The sequence below is a fragment of the Panthera onca genome, chromosome C2 (genome assembly GCF_046562875.1).
Source record: "Panthera onca isolate mPanOnc1 chromosome C2, mPanOnc1 haplotype 2, whole genome shotgun sequence".
NCBI classification, from domain to species: Eukaryota; Metazoa; Chordata; class Mammalia; order Carnivora; family Felidae; genus Panthera; species Panthera onca.
The window spans coordinates 38,743,397-38,768,268 of record NC_138347.1 but is presented as its reverse complement, the minus strand read 5'-3'; the positions used below and the strand labels follow the sequence as shown (position 1 = coordinate 38,768,268).

General features: G+C 33.6%; 1 protein-coding gene across 3 annotated transcripts in view; it reads right to left on the bottom strand.

Annotated features, from left to right (window-relative positions):
- Positions 1 to 24,872, bottom strand: part of CADM2 (cell adhesion molecule 2) — a 1,075,089-nt gene that overhangs the window by 66,575 nt on the left and 983,642 nt on the right. For 2 of the 3 annotated variants that reach the window (XM_081796571.1, XM_081796570.1), the window contains one exon: positions 21,415 to 21,534. The exons of the other annotated variant lie outside the window; for it this stretch is intronic. In XM_081796571.1, the coding sequence (XP_081652697.1) occupies positions 21,415 to 21,534 (120 nt within the window). The remainder of the gene's footprint in view (positions 1 to 21,414; positions 21,535 to 24,872) is intronic. 3 annotated transcript variants of the gene reach the window in all.

Below are 24,872 nucleotides of genomic sequence, written 5' to 3'. Positions count from 1 at the left end.
TATTTAATGTAATTTAGTTAAAGATAATATATATATATATATATATATGATGCCATCTTGAACACTTTTGAGCTTTATTCTATCAGCTTATCTCCTTTTTTCCCCAGCTTATTTCTTTTTTAAGCAATATTTTCAACTGCTCTTTCTTTACCCTCTCTCTCTTACAGCATTTGAAAGAGGCTAAGTATATACCATCCTTCAAAAATGTTACATTCTACCTGCTTGTATCTCTCCTTTTCTTCTCACAGAACATTGTTTTTTGAGAGAGGGTGAGAGAGGATGCAAGTGAGTGAGTGGCAGAGATTGAGAGAGAGAGAGAGAAGGGGAGAGAGAGGAGAGGAGAGAGGAGAGAGGAGAGGAGAGGAGAGGAGAGGAGAGGAGAGGAGGCTCACTTGTAGCAGGGCTCGTGCTTTTACCCCAAGTGGGGCTCAAATTTACCTGATGTGGAACTCAAACTCACAAACCATGAGATCATGACCTGAGTTGAAGTCAGATGAGTGGTTAGTGACTGAGCTACTCAGGGGACCCTCACAGAACATCCTTGAGATAATAGATTTCATTGACTTTCTCTACATTTTACCTTCCATTCACTTTCAAGTGCTGCAGTCTGACTTTATCTGGTGATTTCATTAAAACAGCTTTTTATTTCTAAATTCATCGAACACTCTTAGTATAAAATTTAAATAAATATATACCTTTCACATGTTATTACCTTTAGCCTCTCTGAGCCATTTGGCACTATGGAGCTCCCTGCCTAAGAATGTCCCACTCTAGACTCAAATGACTCCTCTTTCTCGTTGCTTGATCCAACCACGCTGCTTACACCGTTGCACCATAACATTCCTCAGCATGACACTTAGATACTTTTTTTTTAATTTCAGAGTATGAACTTTAGCATGGTCCTCTTCTTAATTCAAAATTCTACTAAAATTATCTATCTCTTCTATGGTATACCTTTTATTTATAGAAATGTTAGCCAACAATCTGTACCTGTATCCTATGTTACATGTCCTATGTCTGAATTATTCGTTAACTATATTTAGTTGGCTGTAGCAAAGATATTTAAAATTCCATATGTTTAAAATGGAGCCTATTTGGGGTGCTTGAGTGGCTCAGTCGGGTGAACGTCCAACTTCGGCTCAGGTCATGATCTCACAGTTTGTGGGTTCGAGCCCTGTGTCAGGCTCTGTGCTGACAGCTCAGAGCCTGGAGCCTGCTTTGGGCTCTGTGTCTCCCTCTCTCTCTGCCCCTCCCCCACTCATGCTCTATCTCTGTCTCTCAAAAATGAATAAACATTATTTTTTTTTAAATGGAACATATCATGTATTTTTCCTGTAAAACTCCTATCTCTTATATTCTTTATTCTGATGAAATTCATCAAATACCCTGCAAGTCAAGTAAAATCCTGGAAATCATTTTGGTATTTCTTACTCTTTCAACTAAAATGTCTTACCTGATCACTTACAAAACCTGTCAGTTTTATTTTCTCAAATTTCTTGAAACCATTTCCTCTTCTCCATGCCTTTGACTACTATTCTTCTCCAAGACTTCATCATTAATTACCTAGATTTCTTCAATAGCTTCCCATCACTCTGTCTTCCTCAATCTTTCATTCATTACACCACTTCAGGGTGATCTTTCAAAAACCTAATCAAAACTTTCATCATTTCACTTAAATTGTTTTTCATCTTCCTGAATATACTCTGAACTTTTAAGTGTGACCTGCTACATTTCTTATAATTTGCTCTGCCTATGCATAGAATAACTATTTTTTTTGATCAATACATAGATGAATGTATGAACATTTGCCTTTCACTCTTGCTTCTCTTTTGTGTTTAATTCCAGCCAAACTGAATGTGTAAATACTCTTTATACACTATTGCTTTGCACATACTGCTCGCTCTTCCCTGCCCTGCTTCTTCCAGTTCTTCGTTGTGCTTGAAAAAAAAATATCTTGTAGATAAAAACAGCATTGAAGGAACTGGAGAAGTCTTATTTCTCAGGGTCCCAGAGAAGATAAAATTGCACCTGCCAGAAATACCATAAAAGTGTCAAAATATAGAAAATTAGCTCTAGAAATAATAAAACATAAGTTGTAATTCTATTTGTTTTATCACAGTATGAAAAGAGGAGTTTTTCAAAACAGAAATGAAAAATGTACATGCCACATCCAAGACCCATGCGTCTATGCTTCTCTATCCCCATTTCTGGAGTATTTTAATTTTGCCAACACTGTCTGTATCTGGAAGGATCCTTCTATTAAGAAACCTCCCCTTAATATTCTCTTAATCCTGCTCTCCTTTCTAGGTTATATGGTCTATCTCAATGAAAGGTGACCTCCCAGAAAAATGAGAGCATTCTGTACATATTTTACATAGCATCTCTCTCCTCTACACACTATGAAGGCATTGACTGCATTTATTGTGTTCTTTATCTCCACAGTTTGCCATCGTGCCTGACAGAAGTAAATAATTATTCACGGGATAAAGAAATCTTCCCTAGAAATTTTGATGTGTTCCTACTCACCCTCCTTTTTCATTAGCGCAGTAACTATGTATGCTGCTTATCATACTGAAAATAAAGGTTCAAATGCATATTTACATAATGAACTCATGATAAATGATATATTTTTTTCTTCTAAGAGCCTGATATCTCTGGATTCATTGATATATTAAATTTCCTAATCACCAAAATGAAGACCATGAAATTTGGTGACTATTTTAAACTTCTGTCCTTATTAGGACCCTGCTCCAAAGTCAGCTTGTTCTCCTAGATGATGTATTCATCTTATCTACTAAAGGCAAGGACTCCCTAAAAAGCATGTGAAAAAAACAAACTTAAAGATGAATCGTTTAAGGAATGTGAAAACTTCACCTTCCCTCCATTTTACATTATTCCATCATAACCGCACAACTACACAAATGACTTCTGATACTATTCAAATGGTGGTGGGTAAAAAGTCAATCTACTGTATTTTTTAAAAAGCCCATTTTTTAAAAAAGCAATTATTATTTTTAATTGGGATTTGTTTTATAATGTTGATATTTTTAATTTTCCAACAAAAAAATCAGTTTTAGAAAAGGTTTGAAAAAAATAGAACCGCGATGAGAAACATATATTTGTAGTATTTTATACTTTCCAAGCAACTCCCAAATTCATAATTATAACCCCTAGTTTATAGATTATGGATAAATAATCAAGGAGATATTGTTAAAGTTGATTCTAATTAAAAAATTAAGTTACAGTTATGCAAATAATAAAATGAGTTTTCACTGAGAGTTCATTTTGGAAACTTAAATAAATTCGTTACTCAAGTAATTATGTTGCTTTATCTTCTTTGTGTCTCCTAGATCAAATTCTCAAAGTGATTGCCTTTAGTTTTTGAACACTTAAACTTTGAGGTATAATTTAAACAAAATACTTTCATAGTAAAGCCAAACTGCACAGAAAAAAGAAAGTGACAGCCTTGACCTTGGATAGATCCTAGAGAAGTCATTTATGGAAGGAAGACAAAGCAATTATAAGCTCTACAGTGACCAATGTATCACTTAGCACTTCTGATAATAAGATAAGTCATGCATGGCTAGGACAGGGTAGGACAGGAGTTTTCAGAGGTATTAAAATTAGAAATTCTTATCTTGTTTTAAGATTCATTTAATGATTTGCTAAAACTAGATGTTTAGAAAAAGCCAGTAAAATAACTAATCTCAATAACTGTTCTTCAGATTTAAATAATGAGCTTCCCATCAGCCTGGGGTGGGGATGTATAGAAAATAATGTATAAAATATATTTGCTAAATTTTATGAAGAAGAATTACAAAGTTTCTCAGAATATTTCAGAAGAAAAAGTTTTAACCAGATTGAGTCCTTTATCTACATATTCCTAAAAGAATATCAGAAAAACACCTGCACATTTATAGGTATTTCAACAAAAATATTTAGTTTACATATTGTTTTTCTTGATTTGGCTTTTTAAATTAGCCGTTGTTAAATTTAACTGTTTGGAAAGAAACAAAGAAAGTCTACAAATTAGCTGTTTGGGGAAAACACACAGTGAAGTAAATAGAATTATGTACTTTTAAATTTTAGTTCTAATTTTGAAACTAGCTATGTGACCATCAGTAAAATGAGGTGGAAATTTTGACCTTGAAAAGCCCTTCCAGATTTAATAATCAATGATTTTAGTGGCATCATTTGAAAACATATAAATTCTTAAGCTTTAAGAGTTTAAAAAATTTATATGTTTACATATTAAGATATTTTAATGGAATAAAATCACATAATACTTTATTACATAAAAATCTTCCACCTCCTCTTAAATCATGAAATTTGAACGAGGTTTATATTAGAAATTGTCAACCAATGTCTCTGTCTATAGGAAAATAAAACCTATCATGGGTTACTGCTGGGAAATGTAATTCAAAAGATTGTGGTTTTAGGCTTAGTTATAGCATCAAATGGTGTATGGTCTTCTTTTCTCTGGGATTCAATTTCCTTATCCAGAAAATGGGGGTGGGGTGAGGTAGGTAATCTGGGCATTGCTCTGAAGGTCACTTCTATGATTCTATGATTCTACTACTATTTTTAAATTTTAAATAAATGTAAAAATCATTCAGGGATATTGTGGTTAATAAACATAGCACAAGATAAATATATTATTATGTTATCTTGAGTGTCACTAGAGCAAGAATAAAGTTTCAAGTTGAATGATTTAATACTGGGTAGAAGATCGTTTATACCATTTGTCATCATTATAACAATGCAGACTTCTCATTTTATCTTTAAATCATCATTATCATGACTTAAAAAATAACTTTTCAAAATAGATGTTTTTCACATTTTGAGGATTGAATTACAGAGATACTTAGATCTTATAAAATATCAAGTTTTGAATAGATAACTTCACTGAGGAAATAGGTGAAACTCTATTTTACCACAATGATTATTAGATATCTTAATTATCTTGGCCTTTAAAAAAATTACAACAGTTATTGTCTGTTTATATTTGTAATATACACTTGGAATAATAGACTTCCCTATGTTTTAATGTACCACTATAGTTAAACTGATGCTGAATAAATGCAAAATATTATTATTATAATTATAATTCTTGTAAACTTAGAGAAATAAAATGATTCCTTTATATTAGTCCTTTCATATTTGAAGGTCATTTAAGCTCAGGAAAACATCATGTGGAATTATAATCAATGACACAGTAAGATAATCATGATACAAAAGTAATAAAGAAAATGCAAAATACGAATTCACATCAAAACTTTTTGTATAAATATTACTCTATATATTTATATACAATATATGCTACACATTTAAAATAAAATGTATCTAAGAGTATGGGATAAGAAATAAATCTTTTCTTTCAGTTTGCTCAACATTTTTCAACTAATTTATTTGTGATGAACTTGTTTAAAATAAGGCATATAGAAAAAAAATTAAATTATCAAGAAGCTAAAGATTTTGAAATGTATCTAATCAATTAGAAATAAGTCTGCCAAATCTTGAATATGTTTGGGTAATTTCCCAAACATTGCACAGAGTTCTTTATTGTAGAGGTTTAAATCTAGTTTAATCAACTGAATTTAGTAACAGGTAGTTTTAAACTGAGTAAGTTAGGTCAATATATTGAAGATGAATATTAAATCTCACTAATTAAAGTATGCTAAAAATGGTTATTAATAAGCCCCAATTTTTTTAATGATTAATGATATACCTTCAATGTATTTTCTAATAATAGCTTCCCCATATTTAGAAGATCGCCCATGTTATGACAATAGCAGAAAATTTCAATACTTGTTTTGATGTTTAGAATGCCTTTATAAGTAAATTAATATAATCATTTTAGAGATGGGGAAAGTATAGGACCTTCAAGTATAGCTTGCATGTCACGTACCTGGTATCCAAACTAGATATTTCTGCTACTGAGACCATTTTATTTTTTTACTTTTTATTTTTTATTTTTTAAATTGATTTTAGTGTTTATTTATTTTTGAGAGAGAGACACAGTGTGAGCAGGGGAGGGGCAGAGAGAGCCAGAGACACAGAAATGGAAGCAGGCTCCAGGCTCTGAGCTGTCAGCACAGAGCCAGATGCAGGGCTTGAACTCACAAACTGTGAGATAATGACCTGAACTGAAATTGCATGCTTAACCAACGGAGCCACCCAGGGGCCCCAAGACCATTTTAAATGTCTGTTAATATTTGGTAAAGAAAATTGGTTACAAAATAGATTACATTTTTTAAAAAATTATATTTCTAACTTACCTGATAATTGATCTAATTGGATAATTAGAAAATGGAATGAGACTGTTTTATCCTACTCCCTTTAAGTCACATGATAGAAACAAATCCTTAAGTTCTAGATTTTGAAGAAAACTTACAAGATTTTAATGGATGGTCTATTTACCATACATTGTAATCTTTACCTAGCAATTAGTAATTAATCTCATTGATAAAAAAGAACAGTAAATTTTATCCTATATTGTTTATTATTTTTTTTGAAAAATTTGTTTATGTTTATTTATTTTTGAGAGTGAGAGACAGACCACGAGCAGGGCAGAGAGAGAGGGAGACACAGAATTCGAAGAAGGTTCCAGGCTGTGAGCTGTCAGCACAGAGCCCGGCAGAGATCATGACCTGGGCTGAAGTTAGACGCTTAACCAGCTGAGCCACCCAGGCACCCCATCCTACACTGTTTAGATGGCTCATTTTATGAAAATTGTTGGTAATCATTATAAAACCTAACACTTAATGAGTAGTTATTGTAAGCAAGGATTTTTTTTAAGTGAAATGCATAGATATAGTTTCAAATATGACATTATAAGGTTTTGATACTATTATTATTTTCTGAATTTTTTTAGATCAGGGAAATGAGGCATAGATACTGTAAGGAAGGTCGCAAAACTTAAGTGTGGCAAAGTGAAAAAAAGAGCCCAGATAATATGAGTCCCGCAGAAGCCATGCTCTCCACCACTGTATTGTCCTATAACCATTTTAATACAATCCAAATGATCAGTCTCAAATCCCAGTAGAAAACAGTATCAGAAATTCTGTGTAAGCTGTGAACTTGGGCTACAAAGTGTTTGATTAACAGAGACTTTGGACTCAGTTACAGAACTGTGAAAATAGGTCACACACATTAGTTTTATGTACATCACAGCTAGAACTGAAGATTTATTTTACTACCATAATGTGAGGTTAGAAATTTTACAGATAGAGTAAATAATGTTTAGGTATATAAAGGTTTGTAAGAAGAAAAAAACACTGAAATGAGTGTGTAAATGGAAGTGATGGAAAAACCAGTGGGCATGCGGCTAGAAAACAGTGAGCCAGAGGCTAAATAGTGTAGTCAGAGTATAAAATTCATTTTAATTCTTTTAAATAATTAATTTAATTCTTCTAGCTTTTCAGAACATTCGGACATAAATGAAGTTTGGAAGTATAGAATCATGTTAAAGAAACTATTTAAATCCTTTCAAATGCCAAGAGATTTTATCCACAAGTTCTGATTGAAAAACACTGCAAACTCTACTAATCTCTGAAATCCTGGTGAAAGACTCAGATATGTAGATCGTATTTCATAGAGTTCAAGAACAGAGAAACATGTTGGAATTCACATAGCCCTGTGGGTAAAGAGAGATGAATTGCCCTGCCTAAGATCACATGTCAAGAGGCCAAATCAGGATGATACCAGAATATCCTGCGCCCAGCAATTACTTTCATTGTCTCATGCTGAATCTATGTATGGTATTTGTCATTAACCCAGTGAAACATAACTATACATTTGGACTGTGTTGTGCACTTTTACTTTTTAGTGAAGCACCGTCACATTTTAAAAGTTACTTAAAATTTTCACATTATACATCATGGAAACATCCTACATTGCTATCTTGCCAGTTATTGAACAGAGAAGTTAGAAATATGAAGTAGTGAAAGGAACCCTTAGAACTTCCTTCTAATTTGCATATTCTTTTTTTTTTCTTTTTACTTAAGGTGGAATATATCTGGATTTAACCTGGTTGGTTTTAGAGAAAAGTATTGAGAATTTGTTTTCAGTTCCTCAAAATAGCATTTTGAGATGCAGAGCTCAATTTCCAGCTAAATCTCAGAACTAGGGGATAAGATACCTAGAAACACCAGAAAAATTAGGCTATTATTCTCATTTCTTCAAAAACTATTCTGATATCCCACTCTCAACAAAACTTTCTGGCCTGCCAGTGGTAAAATGCCAAGGGACCCAAGCTGTACTATAGACAGTTAACTTCATAGTGAAAAGCTGAATTGTTTTTACTTTACATGTTTCCTCTCTTCCAACTTAACTGAAATTAATAAAGTACACATACTTTAAAAACATCAAAGGCAGAAATATCATGTAATATATTAAAGACTGTGATTGCTGCTTCTAAAATCTTTTCTCTCAAGAAAGTGATTTTCTTTTCTGAAAAGCTATTATCTCAGGACCGAAAATTATTTGTCTATGTGACACTAAAATTTTTTTAATAGTAAGTTAATAATACATATCTGTATCAGTGTATTATTAACTTACAGCTAACTCATTTTTAGAGCTTTTTTCCCCTTGTAACCAAGTTTTTGAAAGCACTTAATTCAAAGAAAATAGTTTGCATCTCTACAAGCAGATTTGAGAATATTTCAAATAAGGAATCTCTCACTACTCAATGGATTAAATGGGTACTCCTCACACCGAGATTCAAAATGGTTTCCTCTTGGAAAGTAAGTTATTTAAATATGAATGGATATCTTTTTAGATGTCTTTGTATCTCACAATAATGCCATCCCTACCAAACTTCATTATATGCCCTCTACCATTGAGAGTGTTTGTCTCTTCCTGACGGTAGCCTGGAAAGGGAGATTATATATTAAAATAAATTAGGAGGGCTGCTATTTTACCACCATTACTAGCTTCGTAACTAGTTTTCTATTATAGACTTGTGATATGCACATTTATGAGAAAAATCCAAAACTAAAATAAAATCTGACATCTGTCACCATGAGTGAACAAATTCTATGACATATTCTAAACAAGTTAGATGACATTCTACATCCATACATCTCTGCTGTTCATTTTCCTTTTGGTTCACAAATCTATCCTCTGACCTTTTTTTTTGCCTTGCTCTGTGCTCTGGGATGCTGACTTCTCTGCACTACTCCACCAGATTCCTTGACCTCTGATTTTCAGTGGAATTTGATCAATGGAAAGATATTGGAAGGCAGGAGAAGAAAGAGGCCTAATATTGATCCCTTCTCTCCCAATGTCTCCACCTGGCCGAGGTGTGGATACTGGCTGTGTCCTTCTCTACTGCTCTTTCAAGCTGCCCCTTTTCTGTCCCAGTTCTTCTCTAATGAGGATAACCCTGTTTACTTTCTTTGACTCTAAAGGTCCAGTGCTGATAATAGCACCTTGCTGCTTAAAGTTCTCATAGTTATTTCCCAAATGCTGTCCATACTTCTGTGGAAGTCTCCTCATTAAAAGCTCTTTACCTACCTTGTTTTGAGACTGCTGCCAATTGCTGCTGATATCCTGAGTAACATACTATCTATACTAGGCGGGGGGGAACCAAAAAAAAAACAAAAAAAACAGTCTATAATCAATATTTAAAAAACAGAACTTCAAGGAAGAAGAAAAATAATCGTGTTAAGACCATTGTAACTTACCCAGTTTAACACAGACTACTCTAGAAGAGCTTCATGCTTTTTATTATGGGATCTAGTTCTTAGACATCAAACTTGGTTCACTTTGGAAAAAATAACGTGTCTCAATGCACCTACTGCAGTTCTTCACGTTAGTTTAAAGTTGCTTTCTCTGTCTCTATTTAAATACTCATTGATCAGCATTCTTTGCTTACTGATGAGTTACACGAAACAACCCTGGGAATTATGAGTTCATCTCTTTTTTCTGAAATGAAGAATAACTAGACTTAAATTAGTATTTCCACTTATACCGAACACTTTGAACAGAATTCCCCTTACACTCATGTATTCTTTTTTTTTTTTTAATTTTTTTTAACATTTATTCATTTTTGAGAGTGAGAGAGACAGAGCATGAGCAGGGGAGGGGCAGAGAGAGAGGCTGACACAGAATCAGAGGCAGGCTCCAGGCTCTGAGCTGTCAGCACAGAGCCCGACGTGGGGCTCGAACTCGTGGACTGCGAGATCATGACCTGAGCCGAAGTCAGACACTTAACCAACTGAGCTACCCAGGGACCCCCACTCATGTATTCTTTAAACAATATTGGTAAACAAAGTTTAGTTTCTGGTCTTACCAACCTGTTTATAGTATTAGTAGTAACTTTACTGGCTCTTTTTAAAACTACTGAACTAGGGGTGCCTGGGTGGCTCAGTCAGTTAAGCGGCCAACTTCGGCTCAGGTCATGATCTCGCGGTCAGTGAATTCAAGCCCCGCATCAGGCTCTGTGCTGACAGCTCAGAGCCCGGAGCCTATTTCAGACTCTGTGTCTCCCTCTCTCTGACCCTCCCCTGTTCATGCTCTGTCTCTCTCTGTCTCAAAATAAATAAATGTTAAAAAAAATTTTAAAAAAACTACTGAACTCAATTTTTTAACTGTGAAATTGATATACATCATTGGCCTTGACAGATTTTCTTACAATACTTTCAACCTGTGTATCTACTGGGACAATTACTTTCTTCTTAGTCATTTTTTAAAATCATTTTATAGACATGTCTTCAGTGAAGAGTCAGTGTTATCACAGCTTTAGCATAAAGCAGTTCTGCTACTAAAATTGTATAAACATTATATATGGATTTGAGAAGCCATTCAGTAAAAATCTGTCTCTTTGCCTTGCAATCACCTTATACACACTGTGCATCAAGTAGTGTTTAATTTTCTGGCCACCGCTAATTTAAATGAGTACAGAAAGCTAACGGGAGATTATTTGAAATCTAGAGAAATGAAAAAAAATGGCCATATTATTGAAGCAAGAGATGTTTTAAAATATTATAATTATGCAAGCACTTATTGTAATTCCACGAACTCCCCAGAATTAATAGATTGTATTAGACCCTTCTCAGAAGTCATGCTTTGTGGCATTTGCTCTTATTTATTGTCCTGGCAGAAAGTTCCAGCCGAAGTCAAGGTCACCTTCTATCCCAAAGTTGGTATAATTAGTATCAATTCAGTGTTTCACCAAGCTAACACAGGAGGTTATTAAGTGTGTTTCATGTGGACTGTCAAAGAAGCAAGGGCAATGCCAGTAATCTCTTCGGCTTCAAAGGCACAGCTCATAAATTTAATTCGTTGGTTAGGAAGAAAGATACAACCAGTTTAGTTTATTAATGATTTTTAAAATAATTTTAGAGATGTTCGGAAAAGCATTTATTCACATAGGTAGGCTAAGCTTTTAAAACGTAAAACAGATTATCATCCTAATCATAAGAGACTAAGTAGGTGTTGATATTTTATAAGTGCTGTGCTTTCTGGAATATCATAAATATGGAAAAATTTTAATTTAATGTTTGTATGCATATGCATATTATATAAAAATGAATCCAAGGAAAATGGCACATAGTCTACTAGGGAGCATTTTATTTTCTTTCTTAGAGATTGTTTTGCAGGAAATGTATATATTATTAGATTATATAAAATCTAGGATTATTACCATAAAATCAATTAAGACACTCCTACATTTATAGAAGTAAAAACAGTATTAGTAAAACTGTTTACTTAGAAGAAATGTAAACTAATGGAACAAAGATTTCTTTTTAAATTGATCTAAGCCAAAGAAATAAACAAGCTTAAAATGAAACTCTTAAAAATGTTTGATGTTTTAAATTGCACAAGCCACAAGAGTGCCCTTAGAAAATAGAAGAGAGCATAAGTGTGCTGCTTCCCTTAATAGGTCGTATTGGAAAGAAAATAAGAACACCAGTTTTCCTCAACTATTTCCCAAATGCTATAAGAAAGAGGTAAATATTTAAAGATTTTCAAACTTGGCCAGAGTTCAACTTCACAAGTTTGGAGTCAAATGCTTTGTTTAGTTTTAGAAATGGTTGTATATAACAAGCGATGTGTATTCTTATTCCAAATAAGATCTACTAGAATACAAAACAAACAAAAAACAAAAACAAAACAAAACAAAAAAAACAAAAAAAGACTTTAGCCTTCTATGCTATCTTGCAATTTAATTTAAACTGAAACATTGCCATTGTTCAAATGTGTGGGTCCATAGCTGACTGAGAGACTAGGACCCCCAGTCCATGTTCCCTCCCAGGTCCAGCCTGTGGACACTCCCTTCAGCACCAACAACACAATATTTGTATCCAGGTTGAAAGTGTTCTCAACTATGGGCCATGCATGTTGCTTGCTCTTTCCAAGTAGAAGCATTTTTAGTACTCTATTTTCATTATAAGCTATGTTTCATATGTTTCATTTTAAAGGTGAGTCAACTTCATATAATAAGTGTTGTTTCTAAAAAGACTAATGGAAGTTTAGCTACACTTAGAGCTTAAATGTGGAAACCTGTCTTTTTAGAGATAAGCAGGTCTCTCTATATGGACCATCTGGAGACTGAATTATTACTTAATTTTTGTCGAGTGAAAAAAAACCCAACATATTGACACTTAATTTTTAAAAGCTCACAACACCATGCAAATTATGTTTTATTACCACCAATAAAACCAGAAACATTTTTAATAGCTAAACACTCATAATACAAGCTCATAAACAACTTCTTGATTTGCACACTTTGGGATTTAACTGTGTCAAGATGATATATTTTACCATTGCAAATGCTCTATTTGAGTGCATTTATAGTGACTAACTCAGAGCTATAATGACTTCATTTATTCTTCTCAGTGCTGGCTTTTTTTTTTATTCTGTTAAATGTGTATAATTTTGTAGTCAATTTTTAAAGTATCTATACCAAAAAGGGAAGGAGGTGGCACAATAAAACTAAATAAAAATAAAATAAAGATAGACTAGAATTTCTTTTGATGTAAAGAAAATAGAGACTAGAAGCATAGGTCAGATCATTATTGCTTTTAAAGCTGATTTAATTAAATAGATGCTTCAGACAGTGGTTTAAAGTACACATATATGCATTTTGTGTTAATTTTACTTTAGTTTCTTATATTTTGAAGCCAGAGAAAGGAAATGATAATTGAAGTAAAGAAATCTGCATATCAAATACTATCTCATAATCAACACTTTAGGCAACTGTAGTTCATTAAAAATGACTATATGAAATACGTATAGAATTTCAAAATTTGTCTCAATTTCTCTATGCTGTCACCAAGTAGTTTAACAAATTTTTTTTGTTCTAGTTTAACTTTGTGTTAATGAAGGTTTTCTACAAGTCACATAGATTTACTTCAATAAATCTTTAAAGAAGAAAGTATTTATTAAGATTTTTAAAACAGAAATAATTTAGGATTATACTTAATGGTCAAACAAGTCCCTAACCTAATTTACATTTAAATAATTAAGTTTTATGTCATTCATATGATTGATTTATTTATTTTTGATGTTTATTTATTTTGAGAGAGGAAGAGAGAGACAGAGTGCAAACAGGGGAGGGGCAGAGAGAGAGGGGGACACAGAATCTGAAGCAGGCTCCAGGCTCTGAGCTGTCAGCACAGAACCCGAGATGGGGCTCAAACTCACCACTTTCAGATCATGACCTGAGCCAAGGTCGGACACTTAACAGACTGAGCCACCCAGGCGCCCCTGTCATTCACATGATTTAAAAATGCAATGGCGGGGCGCCTGGGTGGCTCAGTCGGTTAAGCATCTGACTTCTTCTTCGGCTCAGGTCATGATCTCACGGTTTGTGAGTTTGATCCTTGAATCGGGTTCCCTGCTGTCAGCGCAGAGCCTACTTTGGATCTTCTGTTCCCCACTCTCTGTCCCACTCTTGCTCCACTCGTGCTTTCTCTCTCTCAAAAATAACTAAACACGTTTAAAAAAATAAAAACAAAATAAAAATGCAATGGCAACGTAGGGACTAAAGAGTTATGGTATATGCTAAAATTCATTCTATTCTACATGGATGATTTAAAATATTTCACTTAATATTACATTTTTAAACATAAGTAACAAAATTAACGTGTCACTTAATTGTGAAGAATTGAGAACTTGCAGTGGAAGAGCCTGATTGTCAAAGTATCCATTTCAGAAGACATTCACCTTGAATAGACACACTACCAGCAGTAGAATGCAGTAGAATACAGCTGCAATACAGTAGGATACAGTAGGATACCACTGCTGGCAAAACAATCAGATAAGGTATAAGGCTGCCCTACCCGTGAAGCTTCCTCTTTCAGAAAGTCATGAATAACCTAGAAAACTGACTGTTTTGAGTAACCCCACTTCTTCCTTCCTAATGCCCTCCTTTCTGTTCTTATTCTTTAAATTTGCCAGTTGGTGAAACTCGAAACCCTTAGACATGCTAATAAAGGCAGAGCCCCAAGTCCATGTACACTCTCTCTCTTTCTGACCATTGCCTCACTCTATGGCCTTCCAGGAACTGTGAGTGATAAATTTTGTCACTCAAAGTTTCAGATAGTTTCTTGCTAAAATGTATCCCGAGATCATAAGAACCACTAGAGCTAGTCCAGCCACAACATTGGCCCTGGTGGAGGAAAAGTCTGGGGGCTCCTAGAAATATGAGGGGTCTACCCAGAACAGTGCCTCAGGCATTCCTAGCTGAAAGTATTATTGTCAATAGGTTGGGATCAACACAATGGTATCCATCTTTAAATTTTGTGAGTTTGGTCATTATTACTCTAGTTGTAGTCAGTTTGATAATGATCAATTTCTTAAATTTTTAAAAGATATCCTTTGTTTTTGTTTTGCAATGCTATGCTTAAATGAGGTTTCATTGCAAGTAGACTCATTATATAAATAAATTGTTTAAGAATTACTAGACAAATGGGGTGCCTGGGTCGCTCATTTGGTTAACCCTCAGACTCTTGAATTCGGCTCAAGTCATGATCTCACTGTTCATGAGATTGAGTCCTGCCTTGGGCTCTGTGCTGATGGTCCAGAGCCTGCCTAGGATTCCCTCTCTTCCTCTTTCTCAGCCCTTCCTGTGTTCCCTTGCTCTCTCTCAAAATAAGTAAACATTAAAAAAAAGAATTACTTGACAAATGATGTAATTTTATTACTATAAAATCATTTTACCATCTCAAAGCCTAATGTAAAACCAAATCTATATTTGAATTAAGAATTCATTTAGATGTTTACATAGATAAACTATATAAACAATCTCATCATCAAGTTTAGGAATTATGTTTCCCTATTTAGTGTATTGAAATGCATGAAATATTTGAACAGACTCTTAGTCATAGAACAGGAAGTATATCAGATACTTTATACCTTCTCTTTATATCATCTCATTTTAAAGCATTTTTTAAAATGTTTATTTATTTTTGAGAGAGAGAGCACAAGCAGGGGAGGGATAGAGAGAGAGAGAGGGAGACACAGAATCCCAAGCAGGCTCCAGGCTCTGAGCTGTCAGCACAGAGCCCGACGCGGGGCTCAAACTCACGAACCATGAGATCATGACCTGAACCAAAGTCGGACGCTTAACCGACTGACCCACCCAGGTGCACCTATCATCTCATATTTATACTTCAAAGGCATTTACAGTTTTGCTGAGTCAGAAACTGCAATTAGGAGTTTAGAAGTTTTTCTATCTTGATAAGTATAAAACATTGATTGGTGAATTCTATTTTTAAAAATCATGCGAATAGACATAACCACTGATATATGTCATTGTCTCATATATGGTTTTAGAATTTTCAATACTTCAATATTGTTATCTGTAAAATGAGGGTGCTGCTAAAGATTCCAAGATTATGATATAATTATTATGAAACTAAAACTGTGTGATATGATCGAAATGAAAGATGTTTTCAAATTAAAAACACCATGCTAAAATAATATTAATACTAGAAATCACATCAGGTCATTTGGAACCATTTTATAAATGATCGTATTTAACTCATTAATATTTATCACAGTGATCCAAAAAAAAAAAAAAACAAAAAACAAAAACAAAACCAAAAAACAGGAAACATTTATAAGAGAGTATAAATATGCCATCTGAATTGAGTGATAGGATTAATCAGGCCACTAGACTTTTAAAAAACCCTGTCATTTCCAAAAGCAGAAATTAAAATGTCTTATAGCCATAGTCTCTTGTAATGAAAACATTTTAAAAGATCTATAAAATGTTCAGATTTTAGATATATGCTACAAATCAAGAATACTATAAACTTCATGGAAAGTTTATAAATTATTGTTATATTTGTAAATAAATTCTATATGCTCTAGTAACATGTTATCTATCTTTTTTATATAATCAATAAAAAATAGGCTTAAAAGTAATCAGTACACTACCACCAAAAACCATTGCAAACCACTATTATATATTTATATATATATAAAATTTCAGTAATTGCATCATACAACTACAAGTAAACACATTTGTTTTACTAAAGAGAAGTGAGAAATAATCCTATCATACATTGATTGTTGATTATGTTTTCAGAACTCTAGATATTATCCAATCTGCAAGACACCTGGGAATTAAATGCTTCTATTAAGTGTTTCTCATTTTCTGATAAAAATGCTGAGGCCCAATGTGGTTCATGGTGCAAGACCAAAGACTTTGTAAACAAAAGAACTAAAATTCACACCCAAAGATGCCCCTAGGGCACACTTATTTTCTCTTTCCCATGACAGCTGAAGTTTGCTGGCTTCTCTATGTCTTAACACCTTTATTTGCGACAAGACAGTGCTAATGGCCAGCTTTTATTCCATATGGTTGAAGTTCCTATTTCTCCTTAGGGGGATGCATTTCACATACAAATTGAAGAGATGTGAAATTGAGGGATTTGAGGAGTTTGTTTTGTTCTATTTCACCCTGATTTCTAATATAGCCACAGGTGTAATTCTTTAAATGTAGTTTTTTCAAATTTTCATTTAAATTGTAGTTAGTCAACATATAATTGTAGTTAGTCAACAAACCAGTCTAATACTGGTTTCAGGAGAACAATTTAGTGATTCATTACATGTAATACCCAGTGCTCCTCACAATAAGTACCCTCCTTAATACCCATCACCCATCTAGCCCATCAGCTGCCCACCTCCCTCAGTTTGTTCTCTATAGTTATGTTTATCATATCTCGGACTGGAAAACTTAGTAGTGGTGAAAGAGGGCAGATAAAGAAATGAATGGTGATTTATTTACAGTCATTTATTAAATATATACATAGGTGGGTAAATACGGCTTATGAAATTTGAAGAAATAACATTTAAACCTCATAAAATCAAATACAGTTACTTTAGATTACTGAATGAAAGGGATGAAACAAATAAACTTAAAAAAACTGTAAGATGACAATATTGAGTTCTCTTCAGTTCTCAGATTTCCTTAGATTATTATTATGATCCTTTTGAAACATCTTTTATTAATTTATGAATAAGTGAATTAAATTGAAAATGTAATTGCATCTGAAAGCTCTAATTTAATAGGTAATATACAAATAAAGGAATATCATTCAACTTAAAAAACACTTGTGTACAAAATTCACAACAATGTGAAAAACAGTATGGGGTTTCCTCAAAAATTTAAAAATAGCAATACCATATGATCCAATAATTCCACTAGTGAATATTCGCCCAAATAAAATGAAAACACTAATTCAAAAAGAAATATGCACCCTTACGTTTATTGCAGAATTGTTTATAATAGCCAGGAAATGGAAGCAACCTAAATGTCCATTGATAGATGAATGAATGCTTAAGGAAGCGTCATGAAGGAAGATGGTCATGAGAAAGATGTGGTGCACACACACACACAAACATACATACACACATAAGTATTAGCCATAAAAAAGGACAAGATTGTGCCATTTGCAAGAACATAGTCCTAGAGTTTTATGCTAAGTGACACAAGTCAGATTGAGAAAGATAAAAACAATATGATTTCACTCATATGTGCAATCTAACAGAAACAAATGAATAAGACAAACAAAACGCGGAATGAGACTCTATATACAAAGAACAAACTGATGATTGCCAGAGAGGAAGGGATTGGGGCGGTGGGCAAAAGGAGTTAAGGGGAGTGGGAGATACAGGCTTCTAGTTACAGAATGAATGAGTCATGGTAATGAAACGAACAGGATAAGGAGTACAGTCAATGACATTATGACAGCACTGTATGATGACAGATGGTAGCTACACTTGTGGTGAACACAGCATAATGTATAAATTTGTCAAATCCCTATGCTGTTCACCTGAGACAAATATAACATTGTATGTCAACTGTACTCAAATAAATTAAAATTTTTTTAAGTGAAACAACTAAGGTCCTAGCTTTGCTGAACTTCACATTCTAGTGAATGGAAATGGAAATTAAACAGATAAAAACATAAAATAAAAAAATTCATAACAATGTTTATATACTGAGTTTTCCACTCCCTCAAATATGGACTAGAACATTAATGATACAGGTGCGCCCAATGACTTTCCCCACCCTCAGGGGTTTATTGAACATAGAAGAGAAAAAAAGGCATTAGATTAATACTTAATGTCAGTGCTGCAATTTTCTTTCCTATACAAAATAACTACTATGCATTGCCTAACTTATAAAATACATTTTTTCTTTCCACATACCTTGGTGCCATTTGAAAAATATTGTCTTTCAACCTTTAGGTAAAAATAACAGGGAATGGCATGTGAGTGCACGTGTGTGTGTATTTGCGTGTGTGTGTCTTCTTTGAGGTTAGTTTATTTGCATGTTCTTCTGCAGCAAAGGTTAATTCTTTATCACTTTTAAAGTGCACAGAACATTTTAGGAAACCTGTAAAAAGTGAATTTACTTTAAAAAGTAGAAAATTGATTTCATTTTAACAGCTGGTGAAGATGCAATAGGGAAGACTCCACTTAAGATGCATGTAAACGAGTATTAAATATGTTATTAAACACTTCATTTGAAATAAAACATTTTTCTCTTTTTTATACTAAGATGCATGTATATATGTTCACAAAGAGCATGAAGACTTTCCCTTAAGTAAGTACAGACACTGGTTACTTAGGGAGGGTGCAGAATGCGTTATGTAATTGCTAGTTATTTTAGATAGAATATGTTTGATTTGTATAATTGTACAACCTGGCATAGCCTCATATATAGATAGCAAGCCCTCAAAAAAAATTTTTGAAGAGGAAGGAATAATTGACTATTAGGAATTTTTTAATGCTTATTTTATTTATTTTGAGAGAGAGAGATAGCACAAGCAGGGGAAGGACAGAGAGAGAGAAAGAGGGAGGGAGAGGGGGAGAGGGAGAGAGGGAGAGGGAGAGAGAGAGAGAGAGAGAGAGAGAGTGTGTGCACAAGCAGGGGAGGGGTGGAGGGGTGGAGAGAGAGAGATTGAGAGAGAGAGAAAGAGAGAATCCCAAGCAGGCTTTGGGCTGCCAGTGCAGAGACCAGCACAAGGCTGGAACTCAGGAACCATGAGATCATGACCTGAGCGGAAATCAAGAGTTGGACGCTTAACCAGCTGAGCCACCCAGGTGCCTCAGGAAATGTTTTTTTGTTTTTTGCTATAAGAACGTCTTCAAAAAAATTAAGTCATTATGTCATCGTCTTTTTCCATCAAAGTGATTTGTCTGTACAGTCAGAATTTAATATTATCATAGAGATTTTGTTAGCATGCAGTAATTACATTTTATTTAAATTGCTATTTGTAGGGGCGCCTGGGTGGCTCAGTCGGTTGGGCAGCCGACTTCGGCGCAGGTCATGATCTGGCAGTCCGTGAGTTCGAGCCCCGCCTCCGGCTCTGTGCTGACAGCTCAGAGCCTGGAGCCTGTTTCAGATTCTGTGTCTCCCTCTCTCTGACCCTCCCCCGTTCATGCTCTGTCTCTCTCTGTCTCAAAAATAAATAAACGTTAAAAAAAAAATAAATTGCTATTTGTAAAATCTTTGGAAAAATAATAAAATGAAGCAAAGTAAAAATTTAGGTATCTTTCATTTCCTATAATATCACAAAGTATTTTTTACTTTTTTTGATTTTTATTACTTTTACTTGATTTTCATATAAATTGATATGAGAAAGATCTTTAAATTCTTCTCACTTGTAGATTTAGCTCAAATACAGTTTGCCTAGTAATACTAAAATAAATAGTAATTTTTGAGAAATTCTTATTGCTACTATCATCAAACTTCAGTTATCAATCTTATATAATAGAGTTAACATGATTATCAAAAAATAATTATCAAATATAAGAATTTTTCAGAAACGAGATAAACACTATGATAACCATTACATCAGAGCCAGAAACTCAATTTAATATTGAAAATTAATAAAACCTCAAGAAAAACAGATAGTATATTGGAGGAAAATAATGTTAAGCCAGTCCTTAGTATAACTTTGATTACATATATATTAATGTAAAGTCCCCATGATTTTGAGTTAAATTGTTAAGCTTAACAAACATATTAGTATAGGCAACATGACATAAGACATGTATAAGTACAAAAAGACAGACTTAAATAGGACAAATTCTCTATGAGCATTGCTTATGCAAAAATTAAGTCTAAAACATGTTTTTCTATAATGAACTCAGACAATTCCTTTTAATTTCTTCATCACCTACTAACCACTCAATGACTGCTCAGGAATGCTTTTTTATATTTCTGAACCATCATGTAATTATTTTTTTGCCTTTAAAGATTACTTCAATTTCTTCAAGGTTGCTCTCCTTTAGGCAAAAACATTTATTAATAATAAACCAATACCAGAAATTACTCATGGAGCCACATATGAATTCCTATCATCCTAGACAACTTTATCAACATTTGTTTTGAGAACATTCTGTTAGTGGAATAGATCTACTCAGAGAATCACTTTAGGGTGACATGTTGAATATTTACTTAAAAGTTCTACGTGGTGAACAGTTTATGATGACCCCATGAATTATGCCAATTTTAGAACACATTCAACACTGTGGGTATTTTTAATCTAGTGGCAGAGGAATAAGCCATTTACATCGGGTCTTTAAAGAGCAAATGCTACCTCTGCAAACTTGAACATCTTATTTCTTTGTTTACAATTACAAGGCAAGGCAAAAAAAAAAGTGCCCCATGTTCACATTTAACTTTGCTCAGTGTTTGCTCCATATATTTTTAGCCGATATTGTGGAATATTTTCATAGTAGTCATAAGTGACACTAAAAAAATTAAAATGTAACACCTTGTCTCATATTCTATCCCAATAACCCTAATTGATAGCAATTTAGGTGACTTAATTAGTTCTTATAATTAAGTAAAATTGGATCTCAATTTTTCTACCCTTTAAAAAAAAACCCTTTAAAGCTTCATTTAATGTGCTTTCCAGGCCATAACAAAGAAGCATACTGTACCTCTTACGCTGCTGGTTGTTGCAGATGTGGTTGGGCTGGTTGTTATGGCTACAGTGGTTGTGACTGTTGCAGTGGTAAGGGAGGGGATGATAGTGGTGGGAAGCAAAGTGTTGGGAACATCTGGTGAGTGGAAAAAAACAAAATATAAAACAAAATCATATCATGCAAACAAAAGAGAAACACAAATGATTCAAATTATAAATACATACATCTTACTTAGGTTTAACTTTAACAGGCTTCAACAGATTATCAGGTACAAAGCTGGCCATACCACACAGTTCTTGCCATTTTTTGGTTCACTTCTTTTGCATGCTCCCACCCAAAGCAAAAAATGTGGAGCAGTGTTTGAGAATGAGCAGATTGTTTGTAATATTTCGAGTGAAATTTAAAATGACAAGAATTCATTTGTTCACTGAGTCATTTAAAACATGTGACATGCAGTAGCAAAATACAACTAGGTAAAACAAAAAGTGACATGCTTTGTCAAAGAAGTAAACAAAGAAAAAAAACACAACAGAAATAAACACAAATAACGCCACCATATAAGATTAAAGAAATGTTAATGATGGATGAGTATATGCGTGTTAAATGGTTTTCTTTTTTTTTTTAATTTTGATTTTTTTTTCTTTTAGGAAAACTTAATGGCAGGAAATAAAATGAGAGCGATCTTTAGAAACAAACAAAAAAAGAAGCTTATTGTTATTATTATTACTTTGCTTTTCCTTTTCTCACAAATGATGTTAATGTACAGCTTAGAGTCTTGCAATTCTTACCCTGATTAGCTGGTAACGCCTTCTAACAATTTTGCAGTACCTAGGAGTCTTTAACAGGTATTGAGTCAACTAGCATGGAACCCAATATTCTGAAAGGTTTATGATTTATTTTATTTGGCATACATAGGAGAGGTGATTGAACATAGACTTGAACCATGATATTAAACACCTGATCCATAATCAAAGTTGCCGAAAGTTAACAGTAGACTCAAATACAGAAAACAAAATAAACAGAATAACTTAGAGCTTTACACCAAAATCTTCCCTCCTTTCACTCAAAACTGGCTGCAAATTTGAAGAGCAGCATAGGGAACACTGAAACAATAGGGCCAGTGTTAAGCTACAGAATCTCAGTAAGATTCTCAAAAAGTCAAATCTTGTCTCAAGTGAATAGGCATATAATTTACACAGTGAGGAAATGAGAAACAGTTCACAAATTACCTGTAATTACTGTGCTGGGGTTTGATTTCACATGTTTGCCACACAGTCCCTATATATTCAAAGCGTTTGACAGATTATTTTGCCGTTAAAAGGCTTCCTGTCATTCTCTCAGCTGAAATCTTTGAATCACACCAAAAATTTTCTAGTTTTTACTTCTGATAAATTAGCCTTACCCAATCCTCAGACTTTAACCTTCTGAGTTCTCTACACTGGAGACATCAGAAAACAGTAGGAGCTCACTCTCTTATCTTGGGTATTGATGTTTACACCTGTTTTTCAACAGGGAAAATGCTTCCTAGACAGTCAAATTAAGAAAACAACCTTCTAAAAACTCAATGGTGCTACATTAATCACTGGAGAAAATGGGCATTGCCTGCTGTGAGATTACCATGATCATAAAACAGAACTGACTTTAACAACATTATAATCTGAATAAATATTATGTATATGTGCACATATACTTCTTATTTACTAATTTTTATAATATTCTTATTTTCATGGTAAGCTTTTCTAAATGGTGTGGCAGGCTGGAGGTAAATGAAAGATATTTTCTAAATGAAAAAAACATGAGTAATTTTAATTTTCAGGCATATCTAAAAAAGAAAATAATACATTCTTCGTCTGCTAGTAAAATCCTTTTCTCATTAGGATCTCAAAATATATGCATTTAATTTATGCAAAAGGAAATACATTAGAAGGTTATCAAGTACATATAATAATGTTAGTCCTATATAACACCTCATGTAAAGAACCTGCTACTACCAAACCTAGCACAGATGATAAACATCAGATTTTTAGCTATCAGACACTAAGTTAAAATAAGATTCCATTAGATCTGAAAAGCAGCCTTTCAAAATTAGCTAATATCATTCAATTCTTAAGAAGTATAACACAAATAATAGGTTTTAGTGTTTTTGTTTGTCCATTTTTTAGTCTGGCCAAAAAAACCATTATTTGGACTTTTTTTCCCCCCTTTATTCCATACCAACGAAAATCAGCTTGATTTGTTTTGGAAAGAGCCCATGTATTTTCAGGTACTATGAACATTTTTGTGTAAACCAAACAATATCTTTATTTCCTATAACTGAAAATGCATGAAATATAGGGTTTTTCCTTGGCTAACATTTCAAGGATTAAGGAAACAATAGTTTTAACAATTGTTACTCTACTTTAAGAGAAGCACCTTAGAATCTTTTGAAGTGTCCAGACAGATGAGGTAATACTACAAAGTATTATTGACTTATACCGACTCCTCTTTATCTGCTCATCATCCTCTCTCATCCTTCCTTCTTGACTGCCTATGTACCTAAAAACAAACCTGCTGGAAGCAATTTAATGGAAAGCGCCTTGGCCAAATGACAGTTGGGTCAGGAAAGGTATCTGTCAAACAAGTAAACCCTCTCAATCACTGTTACATGTTTTTAATCACTACTAACTTTATTTCATCTTATGTGTTCTGAAACATTTTAAAACATTTGCCTTTATCCTTCTTATGGCACATTCTTGTTTGTCCCATTACTTATTCTATTGTAAAAGAGCAAACGTTGTAATAATCTAAATATTCAACACCAGGAGAGTAATCAGAATCAACTGAAATTCAACAACATAAGATTAGTTGGAATTCTTAGAAAGATAAAAAATAAATGTATGATAACTTCTCTCTTCTATCTAAGCTTTTATTGATGTCAGTCTCCACACTTGACAATTAATCCTTGAAGGGAAAAACTCTGCCTACTTTGTTGTTAGGATCCTAGCACATTTAGAAGGTGAATAAATGAACTTTTTCATAGCATTATAAGCATATGACATATTTTAGGAGATCTAGAAAAGTCCATTTTTTTTACAGGGTCATCTAGTTAATATAAAGCTAAAGATTATATTACTTCTCCTAAGAAAAAAATACCTCCTTTTACTTCTTTTAAGTAAACTCTATCCTCATTGTGGGACTTGATCAGACCCCAAGATCAAGAGTCAGATGCTCTACCAACTGAGCCAGCCAGGTGCTCCCGAAAGATAAATTTCTAAGGCCACGACATACAGCTTCTTCCTTCAATATGTTTCCTTGCTAACAAAAGGAATCATCGCTCCCCTCTCCTGCTACTCTGAAAGCAGTGCGAGCCTGCCCAGAGATTCATGTCCTCCATGTCTCCTTATGAACTCTCTTCATTTGCACCTAATTTGAGACCTTCAGAAAAAGGGTGAATGGTCAGCAGGGTTCACTAAGCAAATCCTATTGTGATCAGT